General features: G+C 28.3%; 1 protein-coding gene across 4 annotated transcripts in view; it reads left to right on the forward strand.

The window, feature by feature from the left end:
• The window catches only part of nAChRalpha6 (nicotinic acetylcholine receptor alpha6), a 387283-nt gene that overhangs the window by 234705 nt on the left and 134527 nt on the right, over positions 1–18051 (forward strand). For 3 of the 4 annotated variants that reach the window (XM_075359828.1, XM_075359827.1, XM_075359829.1), the window contains exons 2-3: positions 5160–5305; positions 9523–9567. In XM_075359828.1, the coding sequence (XP_075215943.1) occupies positions 5160–5305; positions 9523–9567 (191 nt within the window). Of the gene's footprint in view, positions 1–5159; positions 5306–9522; positions 9568–14220; positions 14266–18051 lie in introns of all 4 variants that reach the window. The other variant, XM_075359830.1, reaches the window with a different exon arrangement.

Below are 18051 nucleotides of genomic sequence, written 5' to 3' on the forward strand. Positions count from 1 at the left end.
CTAGAAGGAAAAGTATTGTAATCGGTCCTATTTGGGAATATGCGGTTTTCACCGGATCTTGACGTTTTGACACCTAAGGAACTCAAAAAAAAACCGGATGGAAATTTTCCCGACTTAATGTTCGTATGTACGCCCGCGCGCACGTATGTGTGTTCGATGTTAGCCTCTAAATCACCTTATATCTCCAGAACTGCAGGACCGAGTTTGATCAAACTTGGTCAGATTACTTCTATATATGGAGCAAAGATGCCATTAAATTTTCAATTTAAAAGGACAAAGGGGTGAGGCTGAGAATTAAATAAACGAAAAAAAATATTATTTTTGAATGTAATGATAAATATTTTAAATTAAGTTGTGTGTGTATGGTGTGTAAGCCGCTCATCAGAAACATACCACACTTTTAGGTTTGTGACTGTGATTATGTTCACCAGTCATATTAAATAAGGTTGCAGTTATTCAGTACTATTGTCTAACTTCTCTTTCTTGGAGAAAATACTCAATTATAAAATTAATTAAAGGTATAATATTAAAGCAATATTATACCTTTAATTAATTTTATAATTGATTAAATTCAATTTAATCCTTAATTTCTTCAATTAGAAATTTATCGAAAAGCATGTTTTTATTTTTTTGTTAATAGCTAATTATTTCACTTAATTAATAACTACGACTGAGATTAGTAGCTGAGGAGTGTTTTGTATATATTTTCTCCTACAAAAACTTTAATTTTTACGCAATTTCAGTTATTAATTTCGATTAGTTGTGAAAATTTAATAAAATATAAAATAATATTTCTGTTTTTTAATTCCAGTTATAGTAATTTTGAGGCTGAAAAAGTACTGATTATAGAGAGTTTACGCTACTTCATAATTATATTAACATATATAGTAAATTTATATAAAATATATTTATACATTGCAATGTATTTATTATTACTAAATATTTCATTATTAATACAATAAAATATTTTGAAACATTTGTTGATTAACTAAATACGAAATTGCTAAACCGGGTTTTTCCGTATTTGAATTAATCTAGCTGTATAAGTGATTTTATTGTTTCAGTGACAGCTGTCATGTTAAAATATTCAAAATCCTACTCATTTACGTACAATTAAATAAAACCCGATTCATATTTTCTTGTTATTATTAGGCCTACTGCTAGCTATTAAGTTTCCCACTTTACCCTGATCATTAATAATAATCATATAATTTATTTATTAATAATTGTCCGTAGTTAAATATTTCGGCTTTTCCATAAATTTTATTTTATTTCATAAATTAACTTTTTATACATTTTTATATGAAACTTTCATCAGAATTTTAATTCATAAAATGTCGATTAAATTTTCAACATCACAAGATAGCTAAATAAAGGCTACACACTATCAAAAAATTTATGTAAGATTTGAAAAACAATATAAATGTTGCTTTCAGTTAGTATTGAAAATAAATAAAATATTGCATACCGCACATACCTTATATAAATATACGTGTCTTTATAGGCATATTTTTGGATTTATCTATGTACATGTATAAACAAAAAGGTAAATTGCTCTTAAGCAGGTATTCTCGCTCTTATAGTGTCTATTATCTTTTCTTATATCATATTTAGATTAAATTACTTTGCATATTTAACGTCCTATCAAACCATCTATGTTTTATCTTTATCCATAACGACTCTTCTTAAACGATTTTAAACAACCTAACTCCAACCTTTATGTTATTGGACTCTTTTCCCATTTTCTTTTTTTCATATTTCTCCATCCTATATTATAAAAATTCCTACTTTTTTCTTTCTTTCCCCTATTTCTTTTTCTTATCTCCTATTTCTGTGATCTAAAAAATAAACTGATTTTACCTTATGTGAAGAAAAATTTTTAATAAGAAGAATCACTATAATGCAAAAACTAGAAAAGACGTTAAAAAAAATAAAATGATCATTTACATAACGTAAAGCAGAGTTATCAAAGTATTCTAAAGGATGAAAAAATATCTTATTAAAGAAATTGGACTAAAAACCTATTTCGAGTCCAAGTGGACGTTCCACTAGATGGATCGGGCTGATTTTATTTTATTCTGCTAGGAGTGACCTACAGATATATGTCATCAAGCGTCATCCGACCCCAAACTTGAATTTCCTCTGAAAATTCCTCAAAAGATCCTCATTTATAATATAAGTAAGGAAATTCCCGAGGTTGTTATTCATAGGAAAATCACTTTGAAGGTCCGTCGATGCTCAGCGATATATCTGCGGGCCATTCCAAGCAGAAATAAAAATCAGCCCGATCCAGTTTTGATTTTTATTTTCTTGTACAAAGTAAAGGAAGTATTGTGATAGCGAAGAATTACGGTTTTCAGATTTCAACGGAAATATCCATTTTGACCATCCCTGAATCCGTTTTGACTAGTTTCGGCGTGACGTCTGTACGTACGTACGTATGTATGAATGTTGTTTTTTTGTGTATGTACGTATGTATCTCGCTCGCATAACTCATAAACTATTAGCCGTAGGATGTTGAATTTTTTGATTTAGGACTGTTGTAACATTTCACCTCCGTTTTTGATTGCAATCGACTGTACAAAAAGTGTCAAAAAAGCCCAAAATCCGAACAAATTTGAATTTTGCACTATTTTTAACTGCACTAATAAGCCCTCATTAAGAGCTTTCCAACGATTTATCATAAGTGGTGCTTATTTTCATTGGTTCCAGAGTTATAGCCAAATGGAATTTTAATTAATGAAATATTTGTATCTTAGAAGGGGAAGGAACATCGGTTCGAATCTGACTTCATCTCCTTTTTTTTTTAATTTAAATATATCGATTTATTAATAATTATTAACCTTTGACTGTAAAAAAAATTTACGATAAATAATAATTCAGTAATAAAAAATAAAAAAAATAAAAATATGAAAAAAATCAGAAGTTCTTAATGAAATAAATTTTATGTACTTTTCATTTTAAAAAAAAAATGTGTAATGTAATAACCGTACAAGGAAGTCATGTAGTACTCACATCAGATTTTGTTTTTAAAATCAGATTTTTTTTCTCTTCTTTTTGCGCAGAAGGAGAACAAATCTGCGCCCAGACGCCCAGCAGCCCAAACTACTGGGTGTGTGAGGTTTCCGTCAGAGACGGAGATTCACTAAAAAAAACTCCCCCTGTGAAACAACACGGCCTAGAACCCTCCTCGATGGCATTAACCCGGGACGCGTTGTTCACCACACGGGTCACCTGAAAACCGGGTCAGCAGTCTCACATACCTCATCAATGGCAGCGATCCGTCGACCCCTGCCACCTCCGCATACAAGTTGTCCCCTCCCGGCCTTCCCCATGTATACTTGATCCTCCTGCTGGAAAGGATCTGTAGCCTACGCTGTATTTAAAGACATACAGCGCACTCTGGGAGCTATACTAGACAGGCCGCTTTGTCGCACCCTCATACCAATAAGTGATGGCAAACAACTTCCTCATCGAAGATCCAAGAAGCAAGTGGATCGAGAAGTACCAAACACTTCATCAGTAGTGGCGAACCGGAGTCCCCCACCACCTCCATGCACGGGCTATTCCCTCACCTATCCCCCAGCTACTATTCACTCCTCCAAGGCCTTTTGCTTAAGAACTTTCCCAAATTATTCCTGGTATTTTCTGTACCCGGGCTCGTCCTGCAGCATAATCCGAACGATGCTTCCGGTGAATCTAGACCCTCGTTAATCGGTCGAAACCTCTCCCACCTTGGACAGGGGGTTGGTGGTGAGACGTAAATAGAATAGGTTTTTAGCCGATGTTTTAAATATTTAACATTATTTTGTAATAATAACGCCGTGGAACAGCACGGGTTAAGAAAACAGCACTGGGCTTTTAGCCGGAATAATTTTTTTTTAATACATAAAATTACTTTTTATAAATACGCTGCGGAATAGTAAGAGGTCACTATGAAAATAAGTTCGTGTCATAATAGAATATTTTAAATTGAGTAGAATACCTTAGTTATTATATAAGAATGATAATGTTGACCGTCATTCTTTATTTTTTTGAACGTAAGCAGTAATAAGTGATCTTACTATTTTTTTCAACAGACTATAGACAAAATTCTATGATAATTTAAAAATTTATAAAAATGAGACTTAGAAGATTAATCAACAAGTTTTAAGTCGCTAAAAAGTAAATAATTATACGAGATAGAAAAAAATATTAATCGAGCTTCATTTTTAAAACTATTTGTAAAAAAATCTGTTAATTTGTTAAACTTAATTTAATTTAACCATTTATGTATCTTATCAATAATTGTAACGTTATTATTCTTAAAATTTTCTTACCAACTTAACCGAAAATTTTTAAGACCAGCCTTAAATTTAGTTTTTCATAAAAAGGAATCAACCATGCCTCTACAAACGTAAGTAAAGGCTTGGTTTCATCCGATTCAAAACTTGGCTTCTTAATCAACTGTTGGGATAAAATTTTCCCGAATATATCCGTAGGCAGAGTCGCCGATGCCAAAACTTACAAATACCAGCACCTGAACAACGGTTCTTTAAATATCTTCAAATTTACTCTGTATATCCAATCGGCGTTCAGCTAAAACTAACCTAATATTACTATAACAAAAGGGAACAAGTATATGGGAAAAAGACGAAAACAAGAACAGTCATCCGCAGAAGTAAGAAAGGATATACTCAGAGAGAAACTGTCAAATGAAACAAATAACCTCACCAGTGGAGTACTTCAAAGCCCATTCTTGATAGAAAATATCCTCTCCCGCTCATGATTCCTGAGGATATCGAGATGATCAACGATAATACACGTTGACTCGGTCAAAGTGTTTTGCGTTGACTGAGTCAAATATATACTGATAGAAATGTTCGTTCCTGAAAATGAGCTAATATAATTAGGCTTCATGTATGAAAATATTTGCCATCCGCTGAAACGAATAGCTTGCGTCAGCATAGACTCCTTAACTCTAAATCGTTCTGCCAGATTACAAGTAAACGTGTTACAACATTCATTATGGTAAAATATTACTTCTAATATAATTAAATATAGTAATAGTTTCATAGGGGATACAAAGTTCATGCCAATGTATTTATTATGATTAAATAATACTTAAAAGTCAATATAATTACTTTTTATATTAATATATATTCTTTTCTGTTAAACAGGCAGTATACAAGGCCCTCATGAGAAACGTCTTTTGAACCACCTCCTTAATATGGATTATTATAATACATTAGAGCGACCCGTAGCCAATGAATCAGAAGCTCTTGAAGTTAAATTCGGCCTCACTCTTCAACAGATTATCGACGTGGTAAGTAACCGTAAAAAAGTTTTCAGCTGGTAATCTTTAGTTTTCAATGTTTCTGTAAATCTTTTTTATATTTTTATTACATTACTTGTACATTTCTTCTCGTATTATATATAACAGTTAATTATATACTACATATTCGTTATTTATGATGACTAATCAATTTGATTAATTGTATGATTTTTAATTATAAGATAGTTTTAAATTATCTGTTATTTATACGGTTTATTTGCGAATCTTCAACAAGTAAGAATTATTATTGTTTTTATTAGTATTGTTTTATTATTTTTATTAAGTTATAGTTTCAGATTATATTAATTAGTAAAAATTAAATCGGCAGTTATTTTTTTTTCTTTTTTTAATAAAAAAGAAACAATTTAGAGTATTTTTATTCAATTTTATTATATTTCAATATTGCAATTAACTAATGAATTTTTTTCGCCCAAGTAGATAACTAATGAATTAATTATTGATTTATAAAGTTACGATATTTTAATAGATAGGAATATTTTAATAGAATATTTTGTAAGCTAATCAATCTTATAATAACTCTGTATTTATATTAAAATAGTTTAACAAAGTGTATTTTCATTTCCCATTGTTTTAAAATATATTCAAATTTAATTAAAACAATTACTAAGACTATGTGGTGATGGAATATCTATTGATCAATTGAGGGTATGACTAAGAGGATGTTAGTAGTAAACTGTTTTCATAAAACACAATTTATATAAATGTTTTTATAATAAAACAAAAACCTAACATCTTCAGAAACTAATTATAAACCTACCATGAAACATTCGGGAAGTTTTCTCTTTTAGTTCTCTTTTCGTTGAAATTGAATTTCTCATTCATTCCTGTTATCAGAGCCAAGATCACTCGCCCACAATAAAAGATGAAAAATAGACTGACATCGTGTACATATTTACCTTATAATTCGACATCAAGTTACTTAAAAGGATAATTTCATTCCTGTAGTGTATCCACAAAAACGTTATCACTTCGATGAATGATAAGACAAATTTATTATAAAACAAAAATTACGCAATTTTAAGAAATTTTTAAAATATTCTGCATAAAACGGTAATAAGAAAAAAAAATTGAAAGGAAAAAGATTTTTAAGGTTAAATAATTGCTTATTTTACTCTTCAGGTTAATATACTTCATAGGTCTATGTTATTAAAAATTCATAAAAAAAACGAGATCTAGTTTATTTACTTATTATAATTTTCAATATGAATAATAGTTTTATAAATATCATTTTTATAATTATTATTTTTTCATTACTTCTGAAAAAAACATTGTAATAGGTATATTTCTTATCTTCGTATTCACGTATATATCTTGTTCTTTAATGCTAACAGAGCAGGATAAGGAATACTTTTCTGTAGATAACAGGAATTGAAATCTGTATTTATGGTTCAATTACAGGATGAATCACAAATCAACCGAATTTGTAGAAATTATTAATGATCCCTTGATAGAATAAAGAATAATTTTTAACAATAAAATTAAGACTTTTTTCCATTGTTTGTTTATAGTCAGATAAATGATAAGAGTCATTAACGATTTAAATAAAACAAAGCATTTATTAATAATTAGGCAATAAATACCAACTACTGGATAGCAAATATCGAAATAGGAGCATGACCCTAGAGACTGTTTTCACTGCACATATAGTACTAGTAAGGAAGGCACACATAGCAGTCCCTACATAAGGGATCACGTAAGCAAAACTGCTAAACCGCTCAACAGTCTTTTGATGCATTTCTTACGGTTGAGCAAACCCTTTTCATGTGAACCCAAATTACATTATGACGAATAGTTCCATTCAGCAACATTATGAGTAACACTGAACAATGTATGAGTTTTTCGGACCATTTTACAAGTCATGCCTGTCAGATCTGCTGAGAAGAGCTAAATAGGTGGGCGTTGGTTAGCTTTATATGCCCACTCCCCAACCACTTTTGAATGACTTGGTCTCTTTGTTGTTTCGGATAAGGGTTTTCTCGAAGACGTTCTCCCGGATGCCACGTAAGGCCGTGGGAGGACTCAGCAGCCAGAACTTATTCCACTGAGTACGTAGTTTGACACGGAATGCCTTCGTTAAGTCGATTTCACACTTTACTTCCGATCAATAAAAGACCATTTGTTGCTGCTTTCTTGGCAGCTTCATCAGTTCATTTGGTTCCTAGAATTCCGCAATGGCCCAGAACCCGTACTAATGTCACTGTCTTGTTTATTCTTGAGAGGGTGTCGTAGATAATTTGAATGATGGGTTTAGATCATCTGCAGTTCAAACACTCAAGTACAGTTCTAGAGTTAGTTATTATCATGAAACTGTCGTCACTGCGGGCCTCAATAATCTCAAGGCAGAGTAAATTGCGCAGGCCTCGCAAAAGAACAAGGAGTAGGCACTAACATTACATATTATCTATTTATTAGGGAGTATTATTGTACCGCCACACCCGTCGGCCGAGACAGAGGCGTCTGTATAGATGTGTGTGTAACCGTTGTACTTCTTAGTCAACTCGCTAAATTGGTCCCTAGCTGCTCGGTAACGTGAGTCCTTTTGTATCTTCTAGACAGCAAATATTCAACTTTTTTTTTAGAGATGCGCGCAGCCAAGGAGCGCCTCATTCTATTTCCTTTTCGAGAAGCCTTGGAACAGACAGCGAAGCAGACTGAAGTTTAGATCCAGTGAAGCAGTCTGAGGTCGAAAGGGCGAGGTATTCCCCTCAAATCGTTGAATGTAAGCGAGCTGGTCGTCGGCCTTGAGCAGTCGGAGAGACGGGACCTGCTAATCGTGTATTTAATATTTCCTCTAGTAACGTAATGAAATTCTTTGGATCCCGTTAATATACTTGGTTTAGGACTTGTTGCAAATGCCTCTATGGATATTCGAATGCAAGCATTATGCAAGAAGTCTCGTACGCACTTAACCTTTTCTCTCGAAGAGACGTACTGGTACAGAATAGACCCGTATTCCAGCTTCGACAAAACGATTCTTCTGTGTTTGTTCAGGATAATGGGTTCCTTACCTTACCTTCTCAAGGCCATTTCTTGATTGCTTATAAATATCTAAATAGAACTTTTTTAAAAATCAGGATAGACGCATATATTGGAAATACTACACTGATTTTAAGCAGTAAAAATACTGAAAGTTATTTTCTTAAATGTACTTTATTTTGTTTTGTTTTTCATAAAATTTTTAAAATGAATATTTTGTACGTAACAAGTAATACCCTTGTCAAAAAAAAAAATGCAATTAATTCATCTTTATCAGAATTTTTAATTCATTTTTTTCAAAATATTAGGTTTTCATATTAAAAAATTTCTGCATATAATAGTCTACGTTTAAAAATAATAATACTCTAAAATCCAATCAAAATAGCTAAACAAAATTATTTTATTTTACGATCACAGCAAAATAATTTAAAAGTGTTTCTTGAATATTTCCGTTTAATTTAGTTTTTATATTATTTAAATCCGTTGGAATCGTATTTTATTTGATTTAAATACGGAAATTATTTTCAACACGGCATGTTTCTCATATTACTGAGAATTAATAAATTTTTTGAATGTAACCATCATGAATACGGAGATTTAATTGATATTGCGTTGATGTAATAAATTTGTTTAAATTTATGTAAAATTACATAACTTGAACCAAATAAAATAATTTGCTTATGAAAAATAATTTTATATTAATTTAAATAATAATAACCTACGATCTGTATTTGACTTTATAACTACTTAAAAATTGTATTTTAACTGATAACCGTAATTTTCTTTTAATACAATAATCCGTAAATTGTTGATATTTTAAACGCTTAACCGGAGAAACGTATCGATGTAACTCTAATAACCATCAAGAACAGACAATTGTAGACCTTCGAATAGTCTATTATGAAAAGAGAATAATGGATTTAGATAATTTTAGTTGTACACGGTTAGGGAGGAAAAAACACTTCTTTTAAAACAAATTTATTTCTTTAAAACAAAAAAGAAAGGAGTACACTTCGAAGAATACTTAAAATATATTATTTGTATAAAATATGTATACCTCAATTATTTGTTTTCTATTTTGAGTATTTTTATTTATTTTCTTTTTTATTTTTAAATATTGTACAAGTAAAACATAAATAATTATTTTATTTATGTCTAATAATTATTAAATAATAACTGTTAAATCTTCAGTGTATTTCTTTTATTCGTAGGACGAAAAGAATCAAATCCTCACAACGAACGCGTGGTTAAATTTGGTAAGTGTGGTTTAAGAAAAAACGTAGATGTAAATAATAAAGTACCGACAGTATTGTTATTTAATTATTTCTTAAAGAAATTAATTTCACAATCGCAGATCCTATAAAATAATTGTTTCAATTATTTAGTACTACAAATTAAATACATATTAATCTTTTTATTTATTTTTTAATACTTTTATTTATAGTCGCATCAACAGTTAAAGTCATTAGCACTTATCAGTGTAATGTAACTGTACCGGTTAATTTGTAGTCTTGAAAAAACTCAGGTCGACTACTCATGAGACATGTAGTTAATTGAAACCCAACCACTAAAGAACACCGGTATCCACGATCTAATATACAAATCTGAATAAAAGTAACTACCTTTATTAGGATTTGAACCTGACAACTTCGACTTCGAAATCAGCTGACTTACGACGACGAGTTTACCACTAGATCAACCCAGTGGGTTCGTCTTATTTTGTTTATTCATAATACACATTGTTTATTTTATTTGTAATTATTTTGTAAAAAAATGAACATTACCTAACCTCATGAGATAATCGATATTGAGTAATCGATATTACTTTCGGATACAGACAAACTTAGTACAGTTTTTTTATTATTAGTTTGATTAAAAGCTTCTTCATTAATATATTATTCATATTGAGAGATACAAAGTAATTACGAAATTGAAAAACTTTAAATTTAATTTAATGAATAAAAAATTTTTGAATGTATTTCTTGAAACGCTTAATTTCATAATGGAATTCATTGAGCCAATATAAAGCAACAGATTGTTAAAAAGCAATCGAGAATGATTATAAATCGGTAAAGTAAAACTGAAATGGTCAGAAATTAAGTGGATTTTGTTTTAGGAACACTAGACTTAACATACTCTCAAAACCTGTGATTGATTCAGTTTATCTGATGTGTTATACAGGTACAAAGTTAAATTTTATTTAACGTACGAGTGATTTTATAGTGTATGAAAGTTTTTAACCAAAAAAAGTAGTATCTGGTATTTATTTGCTTAGAACACGTACAAGAAAAAAATAAAAATACAAAACAAAGTTTTTACTTTTTTTTTTGTAAAAATTATTTTTACAGATTTTGAAAAGAGCCCAAAAAATATTATTCTACATTTAACCGTTGAGAATGCAGTTTAAAAAACTATTTTGATTAAAGTTATTTTCTTGGATAGGATACACTTTACTTCATTTAATTTCAAATAAAACTTGAGATTTTAGTAAAGTTTAAAAGTGAAAAATGGAAAAAATTTTAAGGTTTGTAAGAAAAGTTTTTTCTGATTTTTCAAGAGTGACATCTCTTTGAGGTGTCATTTTTATTCGTTCAAACTCAATTTTTGTTATCTACTCATCCGATCGATTTATTTAATTTGTCCTTTCTAACACAATGTTTCCTACTTTAGTTGTATCTTATTAAATTTTTATCGTAACAAATAATTTTATTTAAAAGTAACTTTCTGATGTTTTTCTGGACTAAGGGCAGTGAAATGTGGTAGAAGTTTTACATCGTGTACCCTTCCTAACGCTAACCAACTGTAGTATGTCTGAAACGTATAATCAATTTATTTTTTAAGAACTAAATCTAGTTACTTATGGTTACCATAAGAAATGAGTTTTAGAGCGTGTGAAAAAAAATGGCAAACCTAATCCAGAACTTTCCGGATGAAAGACAGAAGCTAACCATTCCGCTACAGAAGTCAAAACGGTAGTATCCGTGATGTAAATGAATACTAATTTATACATTTCCTTATCATACCTGATGCTGTGAAACAAGGATATTGTTCATATAGAAACCTTGATCTCGTATAAATCTTTATTAGAATTAGCACAAATACTGGTTTTTGCGTAAATTAACTCTATAAAGGGTTTTCTTTGGTAACTAATTTTGGGTCATGAAAAATTTTTAATTTTTTCCTAGTTTCTCTTTTAGGAATTGAATATTAATAGAGTTTGTGTACGCCTAAGTAATTTTAAGCTACATTTAAAACATTTTAAAGGTTTGGCTGTAATCTCTGTTGAACATACGAACAGATATACTAATTTCGGGCCTAAAAATTACTATTAGTAAGCTAACACCGATCAGTTGACTAAGACTTTGAAAAATAGACAATATATATATTTTCAAAAAATGGCCAATATTTTTTTTTATTGTTAATGATAAAGTTATGAGCTGACAAGATTATTTTGCTCATTACAATTCACGGGGAAAATGTGACGTAGTCCTCTACAATTGAATAAATTTAATGCGTTTTTGTTTATTTTTGGATTTATGACGAACAATTTCTGTATTTAAAATTAATATAAAGAGATGTAAGGTCTAATGTTCGTAAAAATTTTGATTTACTTTCCCTTTAAAGAGTTTCAAATCGTTAAAAAATTTAATTATATTTTTTATATAAATGAACACCCCTCATTAACAGTAAAATTAATTTTCACTTTTATTATAATATTACAAAAATATTTTTATGCCGCTCAGACCTAATTAAGATTTATAATTGTTACAAGTTAAAAGAATAAAAACCTATATTACAGAATTTATATTTCAATTTAGATAACAGTACGTATATACACGTACATGTACATAAAGTAAAAGCTTCTACTAGGTTTTGAAAATTAATTAAAAACAATGTAATGTGAAACAAAAATGGAATTACACAATCTTTTATTTTTTAATTAAATTTATGAAATAATTTTTTTAAATGGTAAACTTCATCGTATAAGATAAAAATCAAGTTTTTATTAAAAAAAGGTATGTATTCCAGTATTATATATATATATATATATATTTATAGTATAAAGATTGAATTCACTTATATATTAAAAAATAAGAAATTATTTTATATGATATGCGATTATGATCTTATTTCGTATTTTTTTTATTTTCTGTAGGCTACATAATTATGTAACCAAAAATAATCTCCTAACTATGCTTCTGATTCCATTAATTTCTGTTTTTTAACAAAAGTAATTTTTATATATTATATATATATATCTCTAATCGGTTAACTACAGTAAAGATTCTTATGAGGTTTTTACGTATAAAATAAAAAAGAGTAATTAAATATATTCAAATCACCGTAACTTTTTAATGTTTGTTTAGAAGTTCTTAAAAAAAAAATATTCAGTATCAAACAGTACATTATCACAATTACAAAACACATAATTGACCTAGTTATGCCAAGGATAATTCTTATCCTTAATACAGGTTTTATGAGATTGTTACTGTATACTGAAGTGTACAAAAATTCAAACCTCTGAATTCACCTAAGTTAGTTTCAATATTAATTACAGTTGAATGGTTTGGAAATCTTGCGTTTCTGTCTCTAAGCCGGTTGTTTGTAATTGATGGAATATATTCAATCTGTTGAATCTCATAAAAAAAGGTAAGCCATAAGGAACCCAGATAGTCAAGTTCAGAAGCTACATTCCTATATTATATAATTAATAATTTGATCTCCATTTATTCTGTAAAGTAGTTACCGATCCTCCTTCTAATGAGTCATACCAAACGTGGTTTATTCAAATTCCTCTTTAACGATTTCTAGCTTTGTAAGAGCAGGTTAGCTTGAAAGTTATATTTATATAGGAATATTTTTTGAATCCCAGTAAAGATCTAGTTATAATACAAAAATTTAGATCAGATTCTTACAGTTGAATATTTTTATTTTAACTGTTTCTTCTTAAAAGTAGAGGTAAAAGTTAGTAACTGAGCATATCGTTGTATATTACTCAGCAAAGCATCGGCTCAGTTAAGCGCAGATGGAGGAATGTAAGCGCGGATGGAAGAAAATGTGATGCTTCCAAAAACAAATCGGCTAGGTAAAACATAAAACTGGTGTTAGTGTCAAATTAATTAAGTGACTTTCTGAGTACAAGAATAATATTTAACATAGGGATTAGTTAACCAAGTAACTAATGCAATAGAAACTAAATTTTTCTATGCCTTATCGTACTGTAGTACGATAACTATTAAGCTAGGCAACTATTCTTAAATTTAGTTTCTATTGCGTTAGTTACTTGATCAATTAATTTCTACGATAAGAATTACTCTGTTACTAAGAAAGTCGATTAATTTCACAGAAGCATCAGTTTTAATTGAACAAGTTATATGTATTATCTGGCCGACCTTTTTTTATAACAAATAACATTTAACGAATGAACAATATGTCTCATATTTAATTTATCAACTTAGTGTTATTCAATTAAGTACTCTTTTTCTGAGAATGACTACTATTTTCCATTCAGTTATACCTAGGATATATATTTAAAACAGCTTAATTCTAACACAAACACGAAAACTCAAGATGGAAAGTCTGAATTCTGTACCAAAAAGACAATTACTGATTTATACTAAAAAAAAATATTAAGTACGTGTATATTCTAACAAAAAGTTCATCATAAGGTGATAAAATTCATCATATTACATCGATAAACGAAAAGCATTTTACCAAATAAAGTTACTATTTAAGAGTATATTAATTTACTTAAGAGAACATTAATGAATAATATATTTAATAATGGAATAATAAAGGAAACAGAAGCATTTTTAGTAAGATTCCATTAATCGGATACAAAGAGTAAAAAAATGTTGTTGTAGGACTAATATGATCATCTGTTTTTGTTGTATTTTTTCACCACTTAGGATGAGAAGAATCAACTCCTTATTACAAATATTTGGCTTTCCTTGGTAAGTTTTTAAAAATTAAAATAACTTCCTAATTCATTCTTTTTCTTTTAACCAAAGCAAAAAAAAAAACCAATAAAAAATTATTTTAAAATATATATAAAACAGTAATACACACGGCAGTTTTATGTATAAGTATATAAAAAGATGTATTTATTATTTTATGAGTTTTTATTGATACTGAATAATAATTTGCTTAATTTTTGATAACTTATGAATATATTTTTTAATATAAAAATGTTTTTCCACCCTTTAAATTTATATTACGTTAATGTGACTACTTTTATATTTATTGATTTATATTATTTTAATTAATATTCAAATAATAGCAATAATTAGCGGTTCATGTGCAAAGAGCCAGGGTTTTTGTGCGGTTAATTAATATAATAGAAATATAATATTCATTTTTGTAGTGTAGATGAAATGCCTGAACTTATTCTTCCAATAATTTTGTTTTGGAAGTTGTGAATATTTTCGCTTTGACCAATGTAAATTACAATTATTATTATTAAGTGCTGACAATAATTTATATTTAATTCAACTTTTAACCATTGTAAACATTTTATACGGAATATAAAAATTGTATGTACTATTAAAAGTACATTTTACTTATTTTTTTTCTATAAAAATATAAAAAAATTATCTTTCTTTATAAGAGAAATAAAAATCTTTCTTTCTTTCTTTTATAATTTTATATTAATAAATTAGTTGCACTAACTTTCGTGAGTGACTGAAAGTAATTTACTGAACGATAGACAAGCGGTGTGGTGCAGTTAATAAATCGCCTGTCAACCGTTCCAACCGATCTGGCTTGACCGCTGACTACAAGTGGTCTTATACTAGTGTTATCATCCCACCTGAAATAATGAAATTAAAATTCTAATCTAGCTTCCATATAAAAGTAATACATCACGGTAGCTTATATTTATTGTGTTTATATAAATTTATATCATATGATATTTCATGAAGTAACTAGAATTTTTGTTTTTTAATACCTATATCCAATCGGTTTAGCAATTACTATTCAGTATCTATAAAATACATTATACAATGTACTCCACGAAAACTTTTATATGTTTCTCTGGCTGTAGATATTTCATTTATTAAAAGATCTGACTGAAATTTTCTAAAATATCAAAATAAATCTACAAAAAATATATAACAAATTCCAGTCCTCTTTGTAATAAAAAACTAGCAACATTTTTAAAAAAACTTATTGCATGAATTTAAAATCACTATTTTCAGTGTAATATCATCTATGACATCTGATCATTTCAAGACCGCTAACAAACTTAAATCGATACCTTACCCTACATCTTTCAACTTGTTAACTATATCAGAATTGAATCCTGTTGTTATTTTCTAAACAATATGGATGTTTTACGTTACAAAATGATGTTAAATGATCAGCTCCCTGTTCTGATTGGACAACTTTTAGACTGACTTATCCTGATGTTCATTTTTTATGTTCAATATCCAGTGTATCAATAACCTGATATTTATTTTTTTATTTTTTTTTGTATTTTTTACGCAATACTTGAAAGAAACTATTGTTATTTTAATAATATAAACAGTGGCGCATAATTAAAAACGGTTATCGAAGAAAAACGTTTTTCAAATTTAAAGTTGTTTATCAGGCAAGTTTATGCATTATTTGGGAAGCGTTGCTATTAGCGTGAACGTATGACTTCAGCGTGATTATTCATTCACATCTTGTTTTTTTTCTATCGTAAAGAAATATTTCAGTTTGTAGATGTTAATCACTTCAGTTTATTGTACCAATAATGACAGATGTTTCACGGAAAAAAGATTTAATAAATATTAATGACTGAATTCTAATTTTAAAAGATGAGAAATTTTTTCATTCATCAAAAGTTTTTGTTATTTTATGATAGATTTTTGAGATTTTTTTAAATTCTTATTCAAAGTTTAAGATAAATCTACCAACGAATAAAATATCTACAGCCAGTCAAAGACAAATACCTTCGTGGGATATTCTGTATATGTAGAAATTTTAAAAGATTATTATTTTTTACAGTATAATGAATTTTAAAATGACTATTAGTGGTATTAAGGACTTAAACCAAAATAAAAATTAGTATTTTGTAATTTAAAGATACGTAATTTATAAAATTATTCTAAATATAGGATAGGTTCTGAGACTTCTAACCATAACTTTTCAACACGTAATTTTTTACTCAGCAAACTTTAGTTTAGAAAGTTTTAATTTTTTTCTATTTTATGTTATTTTAGATAAAATAATTTATTGTTTATTACTTCTAGTTTAGTGGTTTTATTTTCAGCTGAAAATTCATCAAAATTCAATAAATTTGCTTAAAATTTGTAATTATTTTATATAGTATGGAAATAAAATCTAAATTTTAACAGAAATCAGGTATCTATGAATGCATTTTACAATAATGTATATCACAAAAGACAAAGCTTGTTTTTGAAAAATTATAAATATTAAATCTCTTAATGAAAAAATTTAATTTTACATCGTTTTAAAGCTTTTAGTTTTAATTCTGTGAATTTCAATTTATTTGAAGGAAAAATATGAAGGAATTACCCCAAATTTAGCATGCCAAGTAACCTGCTTTTTTTTGGTATTGCCATTTTCTTCAACTTTCCATAGATTTGTTGAGATAATATAAGAAATTGTATATAACTTTAAGACTAGAGTTTTTTTTATCGTTTATATAATTATAACAACAAAAAAGTTCAAATTTTGGTTTCAATATGGTATAGTTTTTTTTTTAAATAAAATAAATAGGCAATTTTTTTTTGCGCTGAATTATGTTTTTAAAACTGATATTATTGTACATAATTTTATAAATTGAATTAAAATCGGGATAGAGATAAGTTTGTAAAGGAAAGGAGAATTTCTATAAAAACTCTGACAAACACAGTCTAGCGTTAGAGAAAAATACAGTCCCTTCACAACTGTGAAACAACCGAACAGACAAGTATAAATAAAGCCTGCACTTTGTACTCCACGCTTACATGAAACGACTATACTCGTTTCTAACAGAAAGTCGAGTTCTCGATCGTTTTAATGGGGATTCTTTTTTCTCCACAATTTGTTTCAACCTGTTAATTGAACTATGAAATTAGGTAGTACCGGAAGAGTGTTAAAAAGTCGCATAGTACAAAGCAAAAATATTGCATCTTTTGAGCAAAATAGGACATTTTTTTAAAGTAGCTTCCACATTGAAATCGAATACGGGAAAATATTTTTTTAAAACAGTTAACCGATAAAACATTTCTTAAAAATACTTAAATCATTCTTTTTATACAATTTCATAATGAAATTACTTATGCAACACTGAAGTTGTACCAACGCGAAAACAGAAAGAGAACAGGTGGTAATCTTATTTGTAATGCGATGAAATCCTACTAGTTTTGTTTAAATAAATTGAAACTGTGAGAACAATGCACAAAATAATAAGGTTTAATATGATATAAAATTTAATTTTTCATCAGTGTTTCGTAGAGTATAACTGTTCAAAGAAAAGCTTTTTCTTTTCTGATGAATATTTTATAATAAAAATAACCACCTTTATTTGCTTATTTTTATTTAATAAAGTTGTAATGATGTTTATATATTAATAATAAAAAACTATAATCTTTGTTGCATTATTTTAAACTTGACTAAATTTCTCCTTGATTACTCAAAATTCCAATTAATTTTCGTAATTTGTTTTTAATATTTCAGGTTAATTTTTCGTTCAATGCTATAAAAAATTAAATGTCGATATAAAACGAAGTTTTTGTCATAACCTTAATAAC

This window comes from Lycorma delicatula, chromosome 3, assembly GCF_047948215.1.
Source record: "Lycorma delicatula isolate Av1 chromosome 3, ASM4794821v1, whole genome shotgun sequence".
NCBI classification, from domain to species: Eukaryota; Metazoa; Arthropoda; class Insecta; order Hemiptera; family Fulgoridae; genus Lycorma; species Lycorma delicatula.